Source organism: Phyllostomus hastatus, unplaced genomic scaffold (genome assembly GCF_019186645.2).
Source record: "Phyllostomus hastatus isolate PE091 unplaced genomic scaffold, TTU_PhHast_1.1 phas_contig_209, whole genome shotgun sequence".
In the NCBI taxonomy this organism is placed as follows: domain Eukaryota; kingdom Metazoa; phylum Chordata; class Mammalia; order Chiroptera; family Phyllostomidae; genus Phyllostomus; species Phyllostomus hastatus.
The window spans coordinates 24,339,746-24,366,948 of NW_025333735.1; the positions used below are offsets into that span (position 1 = coordinate 24,339,746).

General features: G+C 37.7%; 1 protein-coding gene across 1 annotated transcript in view; it reads left to right on the forward strand.

The window, feature by feature from the left end:
- Positions 1–2,724: 2,724 nt before the first annotated feature.
- CUNH1orf87 (chromosome unknown C1orf87 homolog) overlaps positions 2,725–27,203 on the forward strand; it is a 67,852-nt gene continuing 43,373 nt past the window's right edge. Inside the window, 2 exon segments of the mRNA XM_045835329.1 lie at positions 2,725–2,831; positions 18,709–18,945. Coding sequence (XP_045691285.1) covers positions 2,725–2,831; positions 18,709–18,945 — 344 coding nt within the window.

Here is a 27,203-nt window from a genome sequence, read left to right on the forward strand (position 1 = left end):
CCGGAGGAGTGAGAAGGGCACTGGTCCATCTTCTCTACTACAGTGGCATTTTGTGTATCACAGAAAGTACCTGTGTGTCTTGCCCACTAGAGAGAGAACCCTGGAGGGGAGCCAAATGTATCATGCCTCTCAGGCTTCATGCAGTAGGTAACACAGCAAACCACAAAACACAGTACAACTAGAGGGCAGGAGGCAGTTGATGTGGATGTTTAGGCCACTGCTGCTGACAGAAAAGAAATAACATCATTTTGGAGTCAATTTAAAGTGCCTTTACCCACATTTGCTGAAGTCTTTAGCATAGTAGAAAGTACCTGGATATTTATAATGTACACATTATAATATTTATAATGTGTATAATATTTATAATGTTCAAATCTTGGTTCTGTCATTTGCCTATGTAGTCCTCCATGGGATCCTGGGAAATTTCTCAACACTCTACGACTTGTTTTCTTAACATTTAAAATAGAAATAAAATTATTTTATTAGAAATTGTTAACTTTTTTAAGAAGGGATCTGACATGGTGATACAACTCAAAAAATTTTTTTGCATTCGTAATTTTATCACCAACTTAACTTTAGGTCCTTGTTACTATTTTTCTCTGTTTTAAAGATGAGAAAACTGAATCTCAGAGGAAAACAGGGATTTATTCAAAGCCCAACGGAGTAGCCTGGATTTGAACCGACAAGTGTAAGATTTTTGTTGGGAACAAGGAAATTAAGAACTAAATTTTAACCTTAATAGACAAGAACCACATTGTAGCTGAAAAGAAATGATAAAAGAGACAGAGTACAGTTAAAGCAAACATCCCGTGTCTAGCAGACGCTCTCCCTGGGTAGGCTAGATAAGCAGTGCTTTGTAGTTTTTAATGAGAAAATAGAAAACTAGCTAGCTAGAGCCAGGAGATTACTAGGTTAATGAACAAACAGCCTGCCTTCCCGCCTTATGAAAGAATGCTTGGTTTGAAATTCCCACGCGCGGTCTTTGTAAGCGAATTACTAACTGCCACGTCTGCTTCTGTATAACGCTTGCTTGCCTGCCCATATATAAGAACGTAGTTGTAAGCGTTCGGCGCGGCTCTCGTTTGCAGCTCCTTGTGGGCACTGTGTCGCTGGACACTTTAAGAGTTCGCCCCTGCGCAGGTTAAACTTGGCCAATAAAGTAACATCTTTGATACCCTGAAAGTCTCCGATATTCGTTCTCAAGTTTGCTGGATGCTACAATTTTCAACTATGTGCAAATCCCGTAAAGGGAAATGAAGCTTAAGGGAAAGAGAGGGACAAGCGTGATGACAACAGGTGAGCTACCTATGCCTCAAAAAAAGGGGCTCACAGATCCTTGAAGAAGCCCCAAAACGAAGATTTGAGAACAACTAAGCCTGTCAGCAGCCATGCACCCTGGGCACCTGTAGAGGAGGGACTGACTCTGTTTCCCCCAGGTGGATAGAAATTTGGTCTCCGCCCAGCAACAGCCCTCAGCGTCCTTTGCAATCTGAGCAGGAGCAGCCTCCAGCCTGAGCAGGCCTCCATGATTGGCCAGAGTTCTGGGCTTCAATCCCCAGTACCACCTGCCCCACTTCCTGGGCCTTAGTGTGGGACTCCTGGGGACAGTGCCTACTGCACACCCCTGAGCTACCCGGGTCCCTGAGCTGCCTGGGTGGGGAAACGCAGCCTCAAGGGTAAGGACTCCCCCTCTGTTTTCTCCTGGGAAAGGACTCAGCACTGATGTGCAGATGCTGGGAAGAGAGGGAATACTACAATCATAAATTCTGGTCCTTGAAGTTTCCAGACAGTTTCAAAGGTTGCAGGTCCCGTTGGATAGGGCTACCCTTATAGAGCGGGTCCTAGTGCTGACCACCCACCAAGTAAAGCTGGAGTCTTGGGAAGAATGCTGTTTGAGGTGTGAGACCCCAGCACTGGAAACGGATATGCTCTCTCTCCATGGGGCCTTGGTCAAATAGCATACCCTCTCTGGGCCTCGGTTTTCTAGTCTGTAATGTAAGCATTTGGATTAGAATTATTTCTAAAGGACTTTTCAGTCTCTGAGAGGCTCTGAAAAAGGGAGTAGTCAGCTCAGGACAGGGTTTACAGAGCCTTAAGTTCCCCTTGGCATGGACCCAGTTAAATAGCAAGTGCTTATCTAGTACAGGATCTCAATTTCAAATTCATTGGCTTGTTGCAAAAGCAGACCATATAACAAAACAAACAAACAAAAAACCTCTTTCCTATGTATGTTGCTTTTACAGATGCATTATCTCTGGACTCACCCTGAGTCCCATGGGTTTTATAAAAGCAGAAACTGAGCATCAGAGCTGAATATAAGATCTTTGTATGTCTCACTGAAGTCCTGGTTACCACTCTAACCTCACAAAAAAATGCCATTTGATATCAGGAAGGTAGAGTCACAAAGTAGCTCAGTAGGCCAATTGTGCAGACCTCGTAATTGGGAGTCCCAACTCTGCTAATTACTGGTTATGTGATGCTGAGTTATTACATAACTACAGTATGCTTGTTCCCTCAACTGTAAAAAAAGAATGATGATAGCAATCAAGAGTATTTTACTCATGTCTTTATTGGTTTCATTAAGTGAGATAATATAGGTAAAGCACTTGATCCACTATTTATTGTTGTTACTGACAAGCACACTACAGTTGCCTACTAGAAAGTTGATAGGAGAGATTTACTTATTTTTCACCCCCAAGGGTTTGAGGCGTTTTGAAAAGAATCATGCCTTCAATGTGGAAGACTCCCCATGGGTCAGATGCAATGCCTGAGAGGATGGTGAAAATCATCGGAAGTAAACACTCTCAGTACCTCACAGAGAAGCCCAAGATGTAAGTTTACTGTTTGAAAATATGTGTTCTGCCTGGATGATAATGAGGTTTGGGGCTTTTTCTTTAATCTAGAAATTTACATTTTAACAATGCCACTCATGGAAAATTAAGTCATTAAGATGTAGGAATAGAAGTAAAATAATGTTGATAACTTCCATGCATGCTGTTTTCCTGATATTTTTCATCTTTATAATTCCCCATACTCCTTAATTACTTGGGCTGATTTTCCAAATATATGGGAAATACAAGCATTGAGACATTTATAAATATTAATGGAGTATTGCTGCTTCTCTTCATCAGGTTTATAATCTACCACATGTAGTAATTTTCAGGGGGAGGGGAGAAGTCATTAGTCAATTTGTTATGAGTTAAAGGAGTGAAATTAATAATAAATTATAAATTATAAGATTTTCACTTCTTATTCAATACTCTTCCAAGCAGGGGTTTCTCAGAGCATAACTAAAAGGTCTTCCTTCTCTTCTCAGCTCATCACAGTCACATTTAAGGGAGATCACTCATATATCTCTAAAATATACTAGATGTTTGGCACAGAGTGGCATGACTAGCTTTTCTTTCTAGACTTGCGGTGGCTCACAAGAGAAAAGGAAAGTACCAGTCCCATCTTTCATTTTGTAGTCATTCAAATAAACAGTAGCTAGTTAATAACTGCCTTTCCCTCCTAAGATGATTTCTGTAGTTCTTTCCTCTATTGAAGAATCTCACAGACCAAACAAAGGGACAAACAGAAAAAAAAGAGCTGACCTCATTAAACACAGGTGCAGAAAACAATGAACACCAAATCTGGCTATCATTAGAATCACCTGGAGAGTCCTTCAGAACAAAAATTTGGGGTCCAGTTCAAGAGCTAATGAATCAGGATCTCTGAAGATAGACCCCTGTTATGAAGTGTAGAATTTAGAAGGGCAAATCCACATCACCTTCCTATACAGTATCATTGGCCCTACAAGATTCCAAAGTGAGTGCTATTATCAGTTAGTAATGACTGTCGCTGCACAGGAAGTGAACTTTGCAGCACCTGAGGGTGCAGGATCCCTGCAGAGAGCTAAGAGAAGTGGGTGAATTTTGGCTGTGTGCCCTCCTGGCCTTTGACATTGAGAAAGTTAATTAATATTTCTGGCCTCAGAGTCTACAACTATCAAGTGGGAATAAAACACATCTACATAAGGGGGTTGTTGTGAGGAGCCAATGAGAAAAATGTGCAAAACACCTTTCCAGTGTCTAATAGTATATTTAACATGCTTAATAAATGGTTCTGCTGTTATTATTGAAGTAAATCTTTCCATGGATACAGACATTTAATGAAAAATCAAATCTCTTTCCATGAAATGTTTCTATCCCTCTTGTATTCTATGCCTAAGAGGAAGATTACTTCTGTTTTGCAGATGCAGAATCTGAGATGCTGTGATTACTGTAAGATTTCCTGTCAAATGCTAGTTATTGTCAAGAAAATAAGTAAGATTAGTTTGCACACCCTGCTGAGTTCTCCTACCCAGAAAGCAACCTTACTACTCTACTAATTCCATTCCTCTCTGAAGTTGCGAAGCTTCTTTCATTCTAACCCGCTTCCTTTTTACAGGAGTCTAATAAGTTCCTACATTAAATGAGTAGGGAAAGGATACTTGTCCTTTTATATAGGGAAAATTTCCCTTCATCTTATAAGAAGGTGCCTTTTATTTTTCCCATTTATTCCTTAAACTAAGAATCCAGGGAATAAAAGAGTACATTAAATTGGCTACATTAATGGTGAAATAAAAGACATAGTTCTGTTTTTTCTATGACAACTGAAAAAACACAGTTGTTTTTTATATTATCACAGGTATTTTTGTTTGCTTTCTATGGGTTTGATGTTACTGTTGTTGGAATTGCTTAGGACAATGCTTTGCTAAAATATTCCCATGTGGTTCAAAAATAAATAATTCTCAAAAGGCTACTTTTTGCTGAGGTAAGGGCAGACCCACCACTGTTGTTCCATGCATGTCCCGAAATCTGTCTTAAAGCATTCCAGTTGTGCTACCTCTCTGCACCTTTCAACAGCAGGCCCAAGAGGGTGTTTTCTTTGGGTTGAACAGTTGAGCCTATTAGTAAAAAAATCTACATAAGAAACATAAGTAAAGGCCAAAAACAGGAAGAATTCTCTAAAAGGAGAATCTGAATTTAAATGAAAAATCACAAATTTATAATGCATGAAATAAACAGAAATCTTCAGTATAATCACATCTAATTCAGATTTCCTATAGGATAGGTACAGAAGATTGCATATTTTTTGACACCTGAAAGTTACCTTAAATATATAAACTAGTATATTAATTTGCTAGGGCTGTTCTATCATAGTACCACAAACTGGTTGGTTTAGACCAACAGAAAGTTATTGTCTCACAGTTCTAGAGGCTACAAGTGCTCCCTCTGAAGGTGTCCAATAAGGATCTACCTGTCCCAGGTCTCTCTCCTTCCTTCAGTTATTTCTTTGGTTTGTAGCAGCATAACTCCAAGCTTCACATGGCATATGTAGTGTATGTGTCTGTGTACAAATTTCCTTTTTATAACCAGTCAGCTGGATTAGGGGCCCTGTCTACTCTAGCATGACATCATCTTAACTAATTACATCTGCAATTACCCTATTTCCAAATAATGTCACATTCTGAGGTATTGAGAATTAGGACTTCAACATATAAATTTTGGGGGGGACACAACTCAACCCATAACAACCAATCTTCTATTTCACAGATGAGATGGGATAACTGAGGCCTTAATGGGCTTAAAGTGCGGCCAATTAAGAACTAAGACTGGAACTGAGCTCCCTCCTTTCTCCATAATTTAGCCAGTGCAATTATTGACAGATGAAAAGAAAATACTCAACACCTATTTAAATATTTTTTTACAAAGGAGACCGATCTATAGGCTTCAAAGAGTGAAATGAGTGTCTCTTCACTGGTGGCCTCATCGCTTCATCATCTTTCCCCTGGACCACTACACCAGCACTCTAATGCAGCCCCTTGCTTCTACTCTTCTCATTCTCTAATCCACCCACTAAAGCCTTGCTCCTCAAAGTGTAGTCCAAGGACTACCTCCATCAACCCTGCCTGGGACCTGATTAGAAGTGCAGAATCTCAGGCCCCTCTCCAGGCATAATGAGTCAGAATCTGCATTTTTTTCAATTCCCAGGTGATTCCTATGCAACCTGAGAGTGAAGCCCAGTTCTCAAGTACCACTAGTATCATCTCTCTAAAATGCAAGTCTAATCAGGTGTCACCACCACTAACCCCAGACTCACCTATTCCCTCCCCCTGTAGACTCCCATAACCCTCTTAGGGATTATGACGCTATGATAATTTCCTAGGCATTTCTGTCTCTTCCATTCAACTGTAAACTCCATGTGCACAACTGTACCCTTAGTACTGAGTACAAAGTTGTGTACATATTGAAAGCCTAATAAACAAATTAGAGCACAATGGAAATCAAGAAAAGTATCTAGAAAGACAATATCTAGTTGCTTTAAACCCAAGTCTAAAGACCCATATTGCTAAAATAGCATGCACATGTTACTATGGAACCCTGATGTGTTACCTTTGATATCTCATTGAGAAGATATATGCCAGGTGACAGGAGAATACTGTTGTCCTTTTCTTAAAGGAGATGAAAGTAGGTGATAAAATCATAGAACTTGAGGCTTGTAGACCATCTCTGGCAAAATTATAGGCCAAAGAATTAAATACACTAGTTGTGAAAACAAAACACAAAGGTGATGGTCACTAGAAGTTAGTACATGTTGACTAAAAACAGACTATGTCAAACTGGTCCTATCCCCTTTATGATGAGGTTACTGCAGTCCAAATGAAGGGAGTGATGAAGACATGATATTTAATTTCAGTGAGTCATTGGGCATCTCTCTCTCACAAAGACTTGGAATAAGGCAGACAATTCTGGACTGGATAGTATTAAGAATGGTGACATACCAGCATAGTGGTGATTGAACGATTGATGTAAACATTATGTGTTGGAGTTAAGGAGATGAAAAGGATTTCTGTGCTAGTCAACATTCTTTAATCCACAATTGAAGGGAGACAGACAAATCACTTCAGTAAACATGTAGGTAGTAGACTGCTGGGAATGTTGATTTCATCATTGCAAAGATACATGCAAAGTCTGACTTTAGATAAGACTACATGTGAATGATTAAATGGAACAAAAATGATTATATGGAACTGCTTCCAGTTCCTGGCATAAAGCTCCTAAAACGCTTGCAGTTTCCTAAGAGATAGAGTACTGGGATCATTTTTGTTGTTGTTGTTCTACCACCTGATCATTGACCCTGGTTCCTGATACAGAGCTCCTAAGTATGTTGGGATTTCCTAGGTGATTGGGTGTCTTTTGTTTTAATGGGGATACACTCAGTGGGTTCCTATATAGCTCCTATATAGCTCCTATATTTCAGGATGGAGGCTGGTCACCTGAAAGACCAGGCCATGATTAAAAGCTTGGAACTTTCAGCCTCACCCCCGCTCCCCAACCCCAGAAGAGGAGGACTGGAGACTAAGTTAATGATTGATCATAACCATGTAATAAAGCCTCCAAAAAATTCCTGAAAGAATAGGGTTCAGAGAGCTTCTGGTTTGCTAAACACCTCTGTGTGCTGGAAGGGTAGTGTGCCTGGAGAGGCCATGGAAGTTGCATGTCCCTTCCTCACACCTTGCCCTATGCATCTCTTTCATCTGACTGTTCCCAAGTTATAGCCTTCTAAAATAAACCAGTGATCTAGTAAGTACAAGGTTTTCCTGAGTTCTATGAACCATCTAATGAATTAATCAAACTGGAGGACGGAATGAGGGGAACCCTAATTTATAGCCCATCTGTCAGAAACACAGGTACCAACTTGGGACTGACATCTGAAGAAGGTGGCACAGCCTTGCAGGACCCAGCCTGTGGTATCTGCAGAACTCCATGTAGATAGTGTCAGAATTGAACTGAATTGTAGGACACTTAGCTGGTATGAGAGAATCACTCAGTGTGGGGAAAACCCTGCATATCTGGTGAACAGAAATGTGTGGTAGTAATAGAGTATAGAGGATAAAATGGAGTGTTTCCCCTTTACACTTGTGTTTGAGCTCATCATGAGCTGAATGTATCCAGATAGAGGGGTATGAGAGGCCCACTGTACTCGGAACTGGATATGTCATCTGTGGGGTCGTGTACTTCATTCTGGAGGTCATGTTTTAGAAGGGACCCTGGCACACTAAAGGTGTGGAATTATAGAAGATCCAGGGTGTGAAATGTGGCTTAGGGGAACATTTATAGAATCTGAAGATTGAGTTGTTAACTAAAAGAGGAATTGGGTTCATTTCAAGAGACTCCTGTGAGTAGAGATATTTCCAGTGAATAAAGTTGGCCTCTATAGTTCCTTCCAATGCCAAGAATCAATGACATAAAGCATTACATTCCATAGTTACATTGCTGTTGGTGCAGCATTGTTAAGCATAGGGGAAGCTGACTGCAAGATTTTATGGGAAAGAGTAGCAAATATTTGTAATAATGTGCATTAATATTTATAGCCAAGAAATAGTTCTCCTATTTTTCCATGTGTCTCTCCTAGAGCTCATATCTTGTCATTTTAATCCCTCAAAGCCTTCAAATTAATACATTACTTTTTACTTGCTTGAACTTTTTTAAATTAACATTTACACATATAAAAATCAATGCATATATGAACTTCCATCAGCATTCTTTCCACAAACACTGAGCACTCACTGAGTGCCAAGCCTCAGGGATACAGTAGTGTACCTAAAGTTCTGGTGATAAGAGATACACAACAAACAGAAAAACAATGACCATTCAAGTAAGGACAGCACAATGAGCAAAAATAAGGAGGATCATAAAAGCATATCAAATCACAGAAGGTATTTCCAGAAGGTCTCTCTTCAATAAGCAACTTTTCAACTGAGACTGTGTGGAAGTAAGAGGCAGAAGTATCAAATGAGAATCATCCATAGTTAGCTAGTGGTGAGCTGGCTAAGACTGGCCCCACTTTATCCCAGTAGACATGGCTCACTAGATTTCAACTTTCCATAAAACAAGTAGTTTCTTCTCTCTTCTGCCTCAGAAGAGGCTACAACTTTCCATAATTTCTGAGTTCTGCAAGTATTAGACATCTAACTTTCCTAGCAACTGCTACAAATAGCACTTAAGTGGACCACCCAGAACCCAAGCAGATTTTTTTTTGCACAAGGCCACTTTATGCTTGCTCTATAAACAATGGGACAGTATTTCTTTCTGAGAGCACAGTGCCCAGAGATCAGGGTACCCCTGTAGCTGCTGCTTTCCTACCCATGAGGTCCAGCCTGTCCCAAATGACACTACAGGTATTCACCACCATCCTTATGCCTCCATGGATCTACATGGAGAGTAGACCATGCAAATATCTGAGGAAAGGGCATTCTGGGCTAAAGGAAGAGACAAAAAAAAACCTACTTGGCATGTTTAAGGAAGAGCAAGGAAAACAATATTGGTGGAGCTGAGTGAACAAGGACATGAAGTTAGGTAGCATGTTGTGTGGGCCAGGGTAGAAACTTTGGATTTTTTCTATGTAGAATGGAATGCTCTTTCAAGAATTGAGAGCACTGGAGGATACGGTGGAATTTATACTGTCCAAAGGATGTTTCTTGGTGCTGTGTGGAGGATAAACTGGAAAAGGCATGATTAAAAAGAGAGAAACCATTTAAGGAATCATTATGGTAATCTAGTCAGGAGATGGTAGCAAAGACTAATTATAGTCCCTATAAAAAACTGGGGTAAACTTTGTAATTTAAAAATTCAAGTCTCCCACTTACTCATTTTTTAAAAGAAATAACTGATCATAATGCCTCATTTTTGTTTACTGCTTTTCTTAATATTTAATCTACAGAACCTTAATATTCATGAACTCAATCTCTTCTTACAATAGAATATCAGAGTACGCACTATTATCTCCATTTTCACAAATTTAAAGTAATTAAGTAGTATGTTAAAATCATACTCTTCTTGCCCTGGCCAGGTAGCTCAGATGTTTAGAGCATTGTCCCAATACACCAAGGCTGCAGATTCCATCCCCAGTCAGGATACATAAATAAGTGCATACTGAATGCATCAATAAGTGAAACCACAAAAATCAATGTTTCTCTCTCCTCTCTCTCTCTCTAATAAATAAATTTAAAAAATTGAAAATTGTACTTCTCTTATCCCCTTTTCACTGCATTAAACTATTTTTCAAGTCTCCTACAAATAACATATGATCTCACCTATAAGTGTAACCTAATCAACAAAACAAAAAAGCAAGCAAAATATAACCAGAGTCATAGAAATAAAGAAGAAACTGACAGTAACCAGAGGAGAGTTGGGAGGGGAGTAATGGAGGAAAGAAGAGGAAGGGTCACCAAGGAACATGTATAAAGGACCCATGGACTAAGCCAAAGTGGAGAATTGAGGGTGGGGGGGGTGGGAGGAGGGGGGTGGGTGGGGCAGGGGGAAGTGGTGGCAGGAAAATAGAGACAACTATGCTTGAACAACAGTAAAAAAATAAAGGTCTTCTACAATTGTTATTATCATTCTAGGCACTGTGAGGAGTATAAAAGGCATGAGATGCTATTCTGGACATATGCCTCTAGTACAGGACCTAGACATAAAATTATAAGTAAGGGAATATAGCATTATATGAATGAATGACAAATCAATGTTATAAAAAATAGGTGCCCATTAATCCTAAATATTGAGACTGTGAATTCACAGTTGTTTCTTTCTTCCCCACTCCTACTGTCTCTGTCACTCTCTCTTCTCCCCCTTGTCTTCTCTCTAAAATCAATAAACATATCCTTGGGTGAGGATTTAAAAAAAAGGGGGGGAATGGTGAGTTATAGTGCAGGGATCATGGGCTAGCAGCTAGCTGCAAGGTTGTTACCAACCCTAGGTCTGCAGAATTGAGAAGAGAAATATTACCAAGAAGGGAGTATGCCATAGCTCAGGCCACCTTGAGAAAAGTAGTCATTTTTGGGAAAGAGTCACAAATATCTCGAGGGAACCTTGCAGGGAGAAAAACCTTCTCCTGTCCAGGCTACCCATTGGCCCAAACCCGCCAGAATCAGAAGACCTGGGATCTAATTAGCTGACCAGTTAGACACGGGTCAGCTTTCTGGGGTCCAAAAGGAGACAAGAAAATAACAGCAAAGGAACAAGTCCAGCAGAGCAACAATATTTAAATTGGTAAAAATTGGGGAACAATGTATGACTAGTTAAATAAACTTTTGCATAATATATACACAATGAAACACTATTTAGACATTTAAATGTTCTTGAAAAGATATAAGTATTAATGTATGAAGCAATGTCATTATATTATTGACTGGAACTTTTTAAAATTATTATAAAACTATATAATTCTAGTTTGATTTAAAAGCAAAACAAACGTTCCTGTGTATATATGCGGAACATTTCTATAAAGGCATAATATACTTTGCCACATTCAGTTTAACAACTTATAATTTTTAGAAAAAAAAGATTTATATTTGTATAGTATAGTTTTTTAGGGCTATATTTTTTAGAGCAGTTTTACATTTACAGCAAAATTAAGGGTAAGCTACAGATATATCACATACATGCTTCTCCCTACACATGTGTAGCCTCTCCCATTATCAATGTCCCTCACCAGAATGGTACATTTATTAAAATTGATGAACCTACATTGATACAATATAATCACCCAAAGTCTATCAATTTCCTTAAGCTTTACTCTTGTTGAATACTCTATGGTTTTAGAAAAATGCATAATGACATATATTCATCATTATGATATCATACAGAAGAGTTTCACTGCCCTAAAAATCCTGTGCTCCATCTGTTTATCCCTCTCCTCCTTTCCTATAGTACACTTTTTAAATCCATGATGTCTTTGCATACTCCTGATTTAGTTCAACCTAATTAAAGAAAATAACATAGCAGTAATTATTGCTCCCCATTCCCATAGATCATGTGTATTCAGAGGGTGGCACAGAGAGAGAACTGTTTGTGCTGCATCCTTTCACAGTATAGAGAGAAGACCTGGCTCAGAAACTGTGCCTTAAAGCACTGAGATAATTGGTGAAGAGGCCAGGCAGTTGCACAAGTATTTTGCTTAGGCTCGCAAAAGCAAAACGAGTGAATGCAAGTGCAAAGGACATTAAATTTCAAGCTGATAAAGTTTGGCTCAAAGATTTAAAAGCAGCATAGTCTGCAAAGCTCTGGGGTATAATCCACCTGAGGGCATTGTGATGATGCTTTTTTCCCCCTGTAAAGTTAAGGATTTTGAAGAATTGTGCTTCATTACATCAGATTTTTAATGTTAACTACTCTGCTTTGTTTTCTGAAAGGGAGTAGTTTCTAGAACTGGTATTAAATATCTTTTTTCCTATTCACTGTTAAATAGATACTCCTCAATTCCTATGTACTATATAAAACTTTGATCTTTTGAACTTTAGTTTTGTCTATCAATGAAGAAAGTTTTGGGTGTCCAAAGGAAAAAGCATTCTTTCTGTGCCTGGGTGATGGGGAGGTTTTCATAAAGGAGTTGCTGGCACCTCAGTTTATGACTAATGTAAAATTACCACTTGTCAAGGGCTGAACGAGCATAGGTTTTATTTTTTCAATCTCACAGATAAAAGACTGAAAATCAGAGATGAGAAGGAATTTGCCAAAAGTCACACAAGTTATATTTAAGACTAGGATTCAAAATCAGTATTATCTGCCTGAAATTACGGGTAAATTTTACACATTATAGGAAAAAAAACCTTCTCTTTTCATTCTCTACACTATTATTCCTCAAATTTTAGTGTCTATAGAAATCATTTGAGATGTTTGCTAAGAATACAGATCTTCCTGTCCTGTTTAATTCCAGTTTAATAATTTCAGAATGATCCAAGTGTCTGTTTTATTGTCCAGCACGCTGCATGATTGTGACCCGCCTCAGGTAGTCTGGGGTTCAGTGGTTAAGAATCACTGTCATTTTCTCCAAGAACAAGCCATTCACCCTACCTGAAATGTTTCTGCATCTCTTCTCTTTTTCAACTGCAATTTTATATCTTAATTCCTTCATGAAGTCATTTTCACCCTCCTTAAGCAAGTTTGGTTTGAAACTCCTCTATAGTCCCATATCTCTTTTTACATACTTTATTTTTTTCAGTTGTCACCTATTTTTATACATTTTAAGACAATACAGTCTAAAGACAATGAGTGGGTTGGATATCCACTACAACCTTGACTAAGAAGGTAGTAATGCATAGCTCAAAGACAAGTCAGAAAGAAGAAAACAGTCATGGTGGAAAGATCTCCAGTGGTATAGAACTGCATGTAAGTGAAGAAAGAAGGTTGCAGAAGAGTGGGGTTGTTCAGTATCATTTTCTGGCAGTTAAAAGTACATGATACTAAAGAATAATTGCTGATTGAATTAGTTGTTAATTTTGCAGCCAAAATGGCCTTAATTTGAGGAATAATTTTTATTCTGTGAAATAGTGTAGTGCAAATGCCACTTAAAACACATTTTTTTTCATTGAGGGCAGAATTTGACTCAGTGTTAGAAAGAAAGACATGGAATATGTTTGAACTAACTAAGAATATATTGAATTCCTTTCCCTGGGAAGTTTCAAACCAAAGCTGAATGACAAGCAGTAGGTGTTCTATAGAGGGACTTTCGGTGTAGGGGGAAGGTGACCTAGATGCCTTTACATATGTTATTTTTTATTAACATTTTAAAAGAGAAGCAAAATCCTGTTGTTTCAAACAGGGAGTTTGTATATTATGGGTGTAAAATTGAGGTCTAATGTAGAGGAAGGAGGATGTGCTTTGGAGACTGGGTGTGAGTCCTAGCTCTGCACTAACCAGCAAGGTGACCTTGGGCAATTAACCTCTGATCACCTGTTTTCTCACCTGGGCAATGGTGATAATAATACCTATTTTTCAGGATTATTGAGTATAACATGAAAGAATTTATGTGAATTCATAGGTTAGAGTTGACACATAAACATTCAGAAATGTTGACTTGTGTGATTACAAAGATGAAGAAATAGAGGATTGGAGCATAGGCTTGGGAGTTAAAGTACTTAAAGTTCTGCTTGCAGAATAAATTTCTGTGATAATAATGCATGATGCAGCTTCATGGAATTAAAAAAAGAAGAAAACCCCTCACACTTCATCACAATAACGTTTGCCACATTAGCACAGGCTTCCCATTAGCGCTTCCCCGTGGAGTGTGGAGAGCTCTTCACTTGCACTCCCTCCCAAGTCCCATTTCATTTTTTATTTTGTTGTTGTCTTTTTTAAAAAAAGAAAAGTCAGGTTGTGTTGATTATCTGTTATTACTTTCAGATAAGAACATGCTTTCGTTTATTGAAATTAGATCCCAATTCACGGCCTTGGCACACTCTGGGCTGTCTACTCTAGAGGGTTTGGGGCTTGTTAGATAGCGCACAGTTGGAAATCGGTAGCATTGAGTGGCTGCCAAGACTGACAAGCCTTTAAGATGGCATCTGGTGACCTTTTTGCTGAGCCCCTTGGGTCCTCTGTTTGAGATATGATGTTCTCAGCAGGGGTAAAATCCAAATCAAATGTGAGATCTAGTGAGCTGGAGCTACATGGGAGGTGGGCCCAATGGGGGAATCTCTGCACTGCTTTGGGAACGGGATGCCTCTAGATGCCCTTGCAATGTTTCTTTCTAACCCTGAGACTCTAAGCTGTAGCAGAGAGTGGCACTAAAGGGCTGATTTGCAGAATGAGAGAAGGAACAATTGAGTAGTTTTCTCTACATTTACTTATCATGCAGCAATACAATAATCCTCCATAATGGCTCTAGTTCCCAGGTGACCTTAAACTCTTCAGTGTGTCCCTGAGAGCAGCAGCTGAGGATAGAAGTACATAGGAGGAAGCCAGCTTTGTCTTGCTTCCAAGAGAGTATTGATGGCATGTTTTTAGTCTATTGAAATTGCAGATTTCTATTTTCAGTATTGCAGGTAGAGAGCACAGAAGCACAGGAGAGCTGTGAGTTTGTGAGCAGCAGAACAGCCAGCATGTGTTGACAAAACGTTTGTGCTAATGTCAGATACATGCTGTCTCTTAGCTGTGGAGTCATTTTCATGATAATTTTAAATTGCTATGTATGTTTTTTTAAAAAATACAGGTTTTATTCTTAACAGATTTAACAGGTTATTTTTTGTTTTATATCTACTATGGTTGTTTTAACAGACAAGCAGATACATTTCACATTTCTCAGGCAATTCTGTCCTGACACTGCCCACAGAAAGATTTTCAAGGTGATAGAGTGAAGATGATTCATTTCCCTTGGCCTCCCTTGGGAAGGGCTGACTCTCTGCCCCTCTGCCCACTTTTGCCTATAAATCCTGCATTACCTGCCCTGGTTGCCTCCTCCTCTACTTTCTGCTCCTCATGTAATCCCAAACCTCCATGGATCTTCTCCCAACTCTTCTTCAGGCAGTAGGAGTTCAGGTGCAACCAGGTAGACAGGTTTAAATTCTGGCTCCACTACTGAAAAGCCAGATAGAATTGGACAAATCAAACGAACTCTCTGACCCTTAATTCCTTCATGCTAAAATGAGAATAATATGAACACCTAGCTATAGGGTTGATCTGAAGGTTAAATAAACTAGTGTATGTAGCTGACTGTAGTTTGACTATCATGTGGTTAAATGCTCAGTAGCACCATTATTTTTGCTACAACTGCAAACCATAGCTATTTCCCATTAAGTTTTTTTGTGGCAAAATTGGTGTATAAGACTATGTATATTTCCATTATACAACATTATAATTCAACATCTCTGTACACTACATAGTCTTCACCACGGTAAGTCTAGTTACCATCCATCACCATATAGTCAGTCCCCTGTGTCCCTTGCCCTCTCATAACCACCAGTCCATTCTTTGTATCTATGAGTTTGTTGTTGTTTTGTTTTATCTATTTGCTTAGTTTTTTTAGACTCACATACAAGTGAAATTTCTTGGTATTTGTCTTTCTTCACCTGACTTATTTCAGTAATTTCTCTTATGAATTTCAAATAGCACTAATTCTTTATAACATTCACTTGATATTTATCTCTGTGCTAATTAGGTATGTTTCATATTATTTATAGAAATTATATATCAATTTCTTTAAATACTTTATAGAAATATATTTATATGCACATATATATATGCATGTCATAAGTGTACTCTCACTGAATTTTCACAAACATGTTACTGCCGTGAAAAAATCATCCAGATCAAAAAGCCAATATCCCAGAAGCCCTCCTGGTATTGTCTCCTGGGTTCTGCAACTCTCCAAAAAATAACCACTATCTAGAAGCTATCTAACTTCTGGAAGCAAGTTATACCAGTTGTTAACTTTGTTATTTGTGTTATTTGGGACAACCATATGAAATTTTTTCTTGATGTCAGGGACCATATGTCATACACCTCCTGTTACTGCAAGAACTATTTGCTAAATATGCATGTTTTTCTTCTCTATTCCCATCTTGCTCTGTTGTTATTCAACTGCACCTGCCTGGCAAAGCCCCAGGCCTGAACGCACCCCACTGCCTGTCTTCTTCGCATCTCCACAAGGACTACTAGGCAATACTAGAGGGGCACATTCACCCTCTCAGACTGATGCCACAACATCACCATCTCCTGCCTTCACTGACACTCACTTCCACACAGCCAACTTTTCTGCTTTTTATGATCAGCTGTCTTTGACCTTTCATAGCAGCTATTTCAAGCCATCTACCCTTAATCAGACTTCCTACCCCAGTATTTCCCTCTTGAGAGACAACAGGTAACCATATAGTATATGACAAAAAGAAAATTCAAGCTGTCTGAATTTAATCAACGTCCTGTCACCAAATGTATGAATAAATTTGCCTACATTCTCACCTAACTCACTACCTGAGGTTTCATTTCTGCCTCTGTTCCCTCAGTGACTGCCCATTTCACTTTGTCAGGGTTCATCTTATTTTATCAATAAAGTTCTCTCCTTTTCTCTGGTTCTGGTGGCTCTTCACCATTGGGACTTAAATGTATTAAAGTCCCTACTATCTTTCAACAAGATACTAACAAAGCCTCATCTGAAACCCACATTGCTCCTCAGTCACCACCCCATTTCTCTCCCCTCTCACAACCAAACTTCTTTGTAGAGGTCTTTATACTTCTTGTCTTCAGTTTCTTGTCCCTGCTCTTTTCCAACCCACTTCAGTCTAGCATCACCTCCATTATCTCACTGAAGCTCCTTTATCAAGATTCCTGATGATATCCTTGTGGCTTGATTCAGTGGGCGCTTTTCAGAGCTTACCTTTCTCTGGAGTACTGGACGCTGTTGAGTATGCCTTCTGCTAGAACCCATACTCCTGGTTCCCCACTACCTTACTGAGAATTTCTTCTAAATTCCCTTTTAGGGCTCCTCTTCCCTCTGTAAATGTAGATGTTCCTCAGAGTTCTTGCTTAGGCCTTCTTTCCTTCTCATGCTGCCACAACCAATAGGATTACTATAAAAAGAATACATATATTTAAATCATTGCCTATGGTTTGTTTTTAATCAAATCAACAAATATTGGGGCAATTATTTTATGCTCACAAGGTGTGACATACTTTAAAATAGATCCTTTCTACTATACCAATAATAACATCTAGAATTTATAGAATCCCTTTTGGATGTAAGCTATAACTATTTAGAAATTTCTTTTTCCTGATTATAAAATAATATTTTCTCATTAGAAAAGTTAGAATAGTTTTATAAAGTATAATGTGATAGAATAGAATAGAATAGAATAGAATGGGATATACTAAGTTTTACTATCCAGAGATAATTACTATTTACTTCTAGTCCCTGCTCGTTTCCAACCCCCACATATACTATATACTCTTACACATAAACACCTATACTCACATACATGCTTCGTACATAGTTAAGATAATTGTATTTTTCACTTATTTATATAATTGGACATTTTTGTATCATTAAAATTATTACTATTTTAATGGATCTATATAGCCCATTATATGAATACAGAATAAAATATTCAACATATACATGCATTACTAAGTATTCAGTTTTGTTTTTTTTATACCTCCTACCCATCATAATTGCCACACTGTTGTCCATGTCCATGAGGACATGGTTAAAGAATGTCAACTTTCTGACTACTAATACATTCTGGTGGGTCACCCACTATATTAATTATATTTATTTATGATTCCACTAGCATTTTTATTTTCAAAACAGGTTTTCTATATTTAAAATTGTGCCTTGTAATTGTTTTAACTTGTAATTCTTTAGTAATTAAACAAGTTTGGGTGATTTTTAAATTTTGTTTATTACTTGCATTTCTTTGAATCTATAGGCTTTTTTCTTGTCTTTATGTAGCATTACACTTAAATGGAGGACTAATTAGAGGAAACGAAGCCTCAAGGTAAGGAGTTGAGAAGAGATAGAGAGCAGAACTGGAGCTGGCAAACTGCCCTGAGTTTCTTCCTTTTCTAGTTACAAACACTAAAAATGCCTTTGAGACTTGTAAGCAAGATACGTGATAATCTATAGGGTTCACTTTTGACACTGCCATTACTTACAGTAGGAGTCTGGGAGCAGATGGATAGATTATCTTTATGAGTATGAGGAAGAGGATAGGGGAAAATAAAGCCTAAGGAAATAACATGGCCTCTCCCTGGTAAATGATCCACAAACAAATAACCAACATTTACTTCTTCATTCCACTATGCTTGATTACCACTGTTCACACCAAAAAACACCTTCCATTTCTTATGCCAGCCTACTGCATGCGAATCTGCCCTGTAAGTAACAGAGTGAAAAATCATTTCTTCACAGCAAGAAGAATGAGAACCTGAAGCCAGAAACTTGAAGAGTGCTCCAGAAATCTGTGACTAGTAATACAAAGCAGATGAGCAGAGACCCCCCCGGTCCCAGCAGGCTCACTGATCATCAAATCAATCATGACCCAGATGATGGGGAAGAGAGCAAGCACCCAGAGAAGTACCAGAAACCAAAGAACAACCAGAAACTCCTAACAGGAGCACTCAGTAGCAGATTTCTGGATGGCACAGTGAGTGACAAATATCCCAACTTTTCTTGGTAATTGGCTAGTCAGGAAATTCAGAGTTAAAACAGAAGCACAGAACCACACTAACATACATGTGTACTAATGGTAATTAATGTACTTTGCATAAAATACAATTAGAATGAAATTTTTCATTCTGAAGTAAATTTTGAGGTTGTGAGTATATTGCACCTTTTTTGGTCGCCAGTTGAGTTGGTCTGTGGCTCACTCAATGACGGTCACACAGGGGTAATTATCACTGTACATACAAATTTGGAGTAGGTTGGTGGGGAGAGTGTCTATCTTCTTTAACACTACAGGGAGAGATTGTTTACTTTCAAACCATATGTAGATATCAAAAACTTATCAGCCCAGAACTATCTGGATAGAAATCTGTATCACTGCACTCTATTAAGAATCAACTAAATAATCATCCACAACAAACTAACTTAATAATGATGAATCTATATGATTAGTGATTTGTAATTAAAAAACAAGAATACCAGCAATTGAAAACTGGATCCAAATCAAGACAAAACTAGCAATTCATTGATAACAAAGTACCATTTCCAAAAATTGCTGAAATGGCAATCAAATGGGTAAGCAGCGTAGGAGTTTTGCAGCACTGCCAAGCATTACATGACAGCCAGATATTTTAATAGAATACTGAATTAGAATCTCAGTGTACTCTAACATAACTATTTTTAGATTATAATTTTAATAGCCCCTACTAAATCACTCAGATGCAAGCTACTTTTAGTTACATGAGAAAATAAAAGCCTATGATTTATGACATTTGTTCATAAGAATTCTGAAAAAAAAATTGCAACTTGGAGTGGTTAACAAGCCACCAGTGGGCTTGTTACACTGGACCTCAAATGAGAATAACATCTCTGAAAGGCCTACTTGAACCTCAGACCATACTCTGAAAGGCCTCAGACCATACTCTGAAAGGCCTACTTGAACACTGGGGCCCAGAAATAAAAGGGACTTGCCCAAAATGTCAGTGGCACAGCCTATGCCGGAACTCAGGCTTCCTAATCCCCAGTTAATGTGTTAACTGTTTTGTTTTCTCATTACGAGTCTTTGAATTTAGGACTTGGTTGAAGTGGAACAATGCATCTGCAGACGTATAAAAATCTCCTATGAACTTCTAAAGACCTCTGAGTTTCTATCTGACTCTGGCATTAATATATTTGTTGTTGCTGTTCCCCAAGGATGACCTTGGTAAGAATATTATAGTTATAAAATACTTCACTGTTGCCTGATCGCTGTCAGGTAAATTGTATCATTTGCTCCTTGGACTTAACCTGCAAGGTTATTTCTATTGCTATGAAATAGATAATAAAACTGAGTCTGGAAAAAGTTAAAGTGTAAATAAGATGTTTACCCAGATTTTCTCCTTTTCTCTTCTTAAAACTTTTATTGATCTTTCTAATTACAAAATATTACATGCTCATGTAGAAATTTTGGAAAGTGGAAGGAAAATATAATTAAGTAGAAAATAAAATTCAACTAAAGAAAAACAGCAATATATTTCTCTTCATTCCCCCATATATAGGTATAGAATGAGGATCATGATGTACATACTCTTGTTATCCTATTTAATTCACTCCACAGCAAAAATTGTGCCCCAGCTTCAAGCAATTCATCCTAAGCATTCTCTTTAATGGCTCTATCAGAGTCATACTCAGAAATAACACTTAGATAGCATTTACTATGTGTCAGGAGACACTCTAAGCTCTTTACTTATATTAACTAACTTACTACTCTCAAGCACCCAGTGAGGTAGGAAACTTATTATCTTCAGTTCATGGATGACAAAATGAAGAAACAGAGAGTTCAAGTGCCTCGACCATATCATAAGACTGAGAAGGGGCAGAGCCATAGGTGAAGCTCAGGTTCTAGGGCCAAAGCGTAGTCATCCCTTTACAGGAGTATCACTTGGCTCAGTTAATCGACCCCTTATTACTAGGAATTTAAGACACTCCTAGTTTTTCTCTTATAAATAGAAGTTTGTTTCTTGATATGCCCCCTCCACAATGGGCTGCCCATTCCTGCTATAGATTCTGCATCAGCCATTATAACAGGCAGCATGTTCATTGGATAAGCTATTCATGGACCTTCATAATCTGGACTCTTTGCTAGCTCTATAGTGCCAGAGGGAAAGGAAGTGCCCCCCACACCCCCCCAAAAAAACTCCACAAGGTTTCTTACGAGAGGCTCAGCAAGGCTAACACTCAACCACCAAACACAGCAAGGTCTCGTGGGAGGTGTGGGTCTAATTGGTTCTGCCTGCCGACTGTGTGGTACTGGTCTGCCAGATGGCTGCCACAGTTGCCTGGTACAGAGACCCTCATTACCACCTTAACAAGTGGTAAATGAAATCAGGCCTCAGTGGAAAAAAAACAATCAGAACTCCTTCCAGATCCTCATCCCTCACACATAGATGAAAATAAGCTTTCCTGCATGGTATGTAACAGACAGTCTAGACTGGCTGAATTTGCTCCAAAAGAGAAGTTGCTGATAAAGATAGAGCTAACTAACATGAGTGAGGATGGGCAAGTGTGAAACTCTTTTCTAAATTACAGATCCAGTTCGAAGGGTATCATTAATAGGCGCTAAGTACAACAGAAAATGTTAAGCAAATCCATCATTTTATGAATGTGAGAACAGTAAGCTATCTCAGAAATGAACAAGTATAGAACTTCATTTCACAAACGAAGAGTGAAAGGCCCAGAGAGCTTGGTGATTTGTTCAAGGTCTCACAAGTGGGGAGCTTGGCCTTCTAACCACCAGCCCTAGGATCTTTTTGTCTACAAATTCTGCTTCATATGTGTCTTTGAAAAAAATATTGTGTACATTGTTGTGTACATTGTTTCTCAGAATCATCAGCTCTGCCTTCTCTCAGAAAATAAAAAAAGAACATTTGACTAGCAACAAGCTCAGTAGCACAGTTTCAAAAATAAAATTAGAGTGTGCTTTTTGTATCTGGCAGCATGAAAATGAAAGTGTTAGTGCTTTAATTTTTAATACTTATCACAGTTGATTGGTGGTGTGTTTTTTTTTCAAACTCCTTTTGTGTGTTTTATCTTGCTTGTTCTACACAACAGCCCTGTGAGGTAGGTTGAGGCACAGGATGTTATTCTCATTTAACAGATGAATAGACAGATGTCAAGGACATTTCCAGTTGGCTGTGCATTGGCAGCTCAGTTTCAACATGATCAAAGCAAACCTTTGAGCCTGCTCTTCATCTTGTGATCTGAGTCTCACAGCTCTCACAAGTTGTACCAGTAAGAAACCTGGACATGCTTTCCTCCTGTCTCTCCCTAACTCTGATACCCAACCAATGTCTGAGGCCTTCAATTTCTACCTCCTTTATGCCCTCTTATTTAAGTTTCTTCTGCATCATCCTAGTCAGACCACTATTATATCTGAGCAGAAAGATTTTAATTATCCCCACATTGGCTTTCCTTTTCTATGTTTCCTTCTCTGTATGGGCTAGCTATTATAATACACAAATTACCCAAATACTCAGTGGTTTATAATAACACTATAAGTTATACTCACATCTGCAGATGTAAGTTAACACAACATTTACTTATTTCAGTTGCACTTTCCTAAGCTCGGCTGCAAACTGCAAATTTGATTCAGGTCTGCTCTGTGTTTTCCTTATTGGTGTGAATCAGTAGGCTCTTTAAGGCAAGGTCTTCTCAGGGTAATGGAAACATTTCAAGATGACCACAACTCAACCACAAGTTCATTTTAAGTCTTTGCTTGCATCATATTCACTAAACTCCCATTGACCAAAGCAACCTACATGGCAAAGCACAACACTAATGGGTCAGACACATATAGGCTACCTCTTTTAGGAGAAACTTTAAAACCACGGATCAAGTGTAACCCCTACTTAAAACATTTAAAACCACCATTTAATTCTCATTGCTGTAGTATAAATTCAAATTCTTTGACTTACCATTTTAATGCAACCTTGTCTACTCTCTACTTCCTTGTCATCCCTACCTTTCACTAAACTGAACTTCAGTTTCCCAAATAGAGTTCTGTTCTCTATTACCTCCTATCTTTTCCCCTATGCTATTCTTTTTATTTGAAATTCTCTTCCCTCCATGTTTACTTAACCCTAATTACCCTGGGGTCTCAACTTAGACATAGGCTCTAACAAGAAGCATCAGCGTCTGATCACCAAGACTGGGTGGGGTAAGTGCCTTTCCTAATGCACTTCTGAATCAACCTATGCATAATCATAGAGCAGACGTCATCATACTATTTGAATAGGTTGTTTCTTTGTCTATCTCCTTCAATGAGTCTGTAAATCCCCAAGAATAAGAAATTGTCTTGTTCATTGTTGTTTCCAAAATTCTCTCTCTATGTAGTAACCCAACACCAAACCTTATTTAGTGGAGAAATGCTAGAGGCTTTCACATTAGGGTTTGGAAGAAGTCAATGTATATTTTATTTCCATTGATTCTTAATATCATGTTGGAGGTATTAGGCAATGTAATTAAACAATAGAAAGCAATTACAAGTGTAATTAGAAAAGAAGAGGAAAAACTGTTTTCAAATGATAAGACTATACACATCAAATCTCAATGTAGCTAATAAACTACTAAAACAGTAAGATAATTTGACAAAACAGTTATAATGTTAATACACACAAATCAAGGACTTCATATATATAAAAAAACTAGTTAGAAGATAAAATATAAGATGCCATTTATAATAGCAAGTACTGTATTTTTCTGTGCATAATGCCCAACCATGCTTTTGTGCACATTATAGATGGGATTATTATACCTATGATACATAATCATTATACCCATGTATAATGTGCATTCTTATTTTTCCTTCAGAAATTTGGGCAAAAAAAATGCACATTATACACAGCAAAATATATCACTTCTCAGTGGTTTGGCTAAGATCAAGTGTAGTATACACAGCAAAATATGGTAAATGAATAACTAAATAAATCAAATGCTTAGACATAAACTTAATAGGAAATGTCTAAACCTTTATGAGAGTAAAATATAAAACACTCTTAAAGGACACAAGAGTAAATTTGAACAATGGAAACACATACTTGTTCTTGTGCAGAAAAAGTTAACATCATCAATCTCTATCGAAACCCCAATGATTTTTTTTGCAGAAATATAAAAACCTATCCTAAAATTCATATGGACTTTCAACAACAAAGCTGCAGAACTTACACTTTTTGATTTCAAAACTAAGTACAAAGGTACAATAACCAAAACAGCATGGTACTGGCATAAAGATAGACATACAGACCAATGGAAGAGAATGGAAAAAAATTAAACCCTCACATAAATGGCCAAATTATTTTTACAAAGGTACCAGTAAGATTCAAATAGGAGAAGATGGTCTTTTCAGCAAATGGTACTGGGAAATTTGAATGTCCATGTGCAAAAGTATATAGTTACATCCTTACCTAACACCATATACAAAAATTAACTCAAAATGGATCTATGACTTAAATGTAAGATTTAAAACTATAAAACTCTCTGAAGAAAAAAATAGGGTGAAATATTTATATTGGGTCTGGCAATGATTTCTGAGACATGACTCCAAAGGCACAGGAACCAAAATAGAAAATTGACAAACTGAATTTCATAAAAATTTTTAAATGTTATTTATCAAAGGACACTACCAACAGAGTAAAACTAGAGAGCCCAGAGTGGAAGGAAATCACATATTTGACAAGAGAATAATATCCAGAATATATGGAGAACCCCTAAAGTTCAACAAGAAAACAAACAACCAGATTTAAAAATGAGCAAAGGACTTAAATAGACACTTCCCCAAAGAAGGTAAAGAAATGGCCAAAAAGCACATGAAAAGATAGTCAACATAACTAACCATCAGGAAAATATAAATTAAAACAATAATGAGATACCACCTCATGTACATTAAAATAGAGTTACTATCAAAAAAGAAAACAAGAAAAATAGAAAATAACAAATGTTAGTGAGGATGTGAAGAAAATCTCTTATTAGGAATGCAAAATGGTTACAACCATTGTGGAAAACAGCATGGTGGTTTCTCAAAAATTAAAAATAGATACCACTATTCCACTTCTTGATATACAGACAAAAGAACTGAAAGAAGGGTTTCAAGGAGATATTTTTCTACACCCATGTTCACAGCAGCATTAGACAATAACTAAAATAGGGAAGCAACCCAAATGTCCATCAACAGTTGAATGGATAAACAAAATGTGTATGCATACAATGGAATAATATTCACTGTAGAAGGAACAGGACTTTTGTCAAATGTCCATTTGATGCTGTCTGCAAATTTTCATAACTTCTGTTGGGTTGGCCAAAAAGTTCATTTAGTTTTTTTCATACACTGGCTCTAGTAGCACTTAGCTGTCTTTAACTTCATTCAAAACAATTTCATTAGATTGTATTGTAACAGCTGTCATATCAGTGTGCATTCAAAAAATCAAAATTGGTGTATTTTGTGCAGCCATTTTAATGTTTAAGATGTAAGAAAACACACATTTTTGGCATATTATGCTTTATTGTTTCAAGAAAGGTAAAAACACAACTGAAACACAAAAAAGATTTGTTCAGTGTATGGAGAAGGTGCTGTGACTAATCAAATATGTGAAGAGTGGTTTGCAAACTTTCTTGTACTATTGACATTTTGGCCCAATAATTCTTTGCTGTGGGGCTGTCTTATGCTTTGGAAGATGTTTAGCAGCATCCTTGACCTCTACCCACTAGACACCAATAGTGGGAGATATCTGACATACTCAAAATATCCAAATCAATAAAGTTATTGGTGAAAATGAAAAATATGTATTTTATTTTTTGGAAAAAACTAAATGAACTTTTTGGTCAACCCACTACAATGTAACTATTTTAAAATGGTTTTATTTAAAAGCAATCTTAAAAATAAAAAACTTGTTTACACTTCCAACACTTGCAAATTCCAATACCCCAAGAAGAGTTACTAAATCTGTGTTAAATTTCTGTGCTCCATTTGTCCCAATTCTTTTAGGCCAGTAACATAAGACCAGCATTCCTCAGAAGTCATTTCAGGCTATGTATTATCCCCAAGTAGTATTTTGTGATTCAAAGTAAGGCAAATAAGAGAAACCTATAGCATCAAAGATTTTACAGATACTCTGGCAGCATGAAATATGGTGATTCTTGATGAGAATTTCCCATTTTATTTTCTTTGACACTTTGGGGACACTCTTTTCTTTTGAAAAATGAGAGCCAAGATGATTCATATCGGTGAAGGGACAAATATGAAATCCCACATGCACTTAGCCTGAATAAGAAAAACATCATCAACATTCTGACACTGTTTCTCCATTTGTTCAAATTTGGTGCTGTTCTTCAGTCTGGGAATCAGTGAGACACAGACAGTCCTGGCCCACACAGAGTCTACAACCTATTGGAGGGAGATACACAAAATAACAAATGAATATACAGTATAGTTTTAGAATTTATAAAATATTTAAAATACATTGTAACACATTCTTTATACCAGTCCAGGAATAAATATTCTCCCCTTTCATGGAGGGGACCATAAAATTTAGTCAGTGTTGTCTAGGCCAAAAGATTTTGGGGGCAGAATTATACCTGCTGTGTTCACTCAAACCTATAGTGATGAAAATAAAAATACTCAATACATTTTGGTGTTTAAATGAGAGGGGCTACACTTTGATCTCATTGGAATGATGCAGTATTGATAAATGCTTCTTTAGAATATTATAAAAGCGTATCAAAGTCTCAAAGGCAAAAAATATATATATGGCAAAAATGGAAATATTTTATGTTACAAGTACTTTTCAAAGAAACGCATTGTTCTGAACAACGTGTCTGAAATACCTAACCAAATATTTTACAGAATGAAAGTGCTCTGTGGACTGAATGTGGAATCTCTCTCACCCTAGGGTAGTGGTGAAATGCAGGGTTCCAACCTCATATGCACAATTTACAAGGAAGCAAACTCTGGACAACTTTGACTTAAGCTAGGCTCTGAAAGCATCCATCTCTCTCTGTTATGCACCTCTGTACACCTATGAGATTTTCAATATTTAGTGTCCTTCTCCTATACTCTTCCTTCTTCTGCCCTCCTCCTCCCTCACCACTCAGCCTATTCAAATCCATACATAACTCACCTTTCAAGCCTAGACTTAAATGTCATTGCTTCCAGACCTGGACAACCACATCCAGGTGAAGTGGCTCCCTGGACTGATCTACCTGTAACTTTC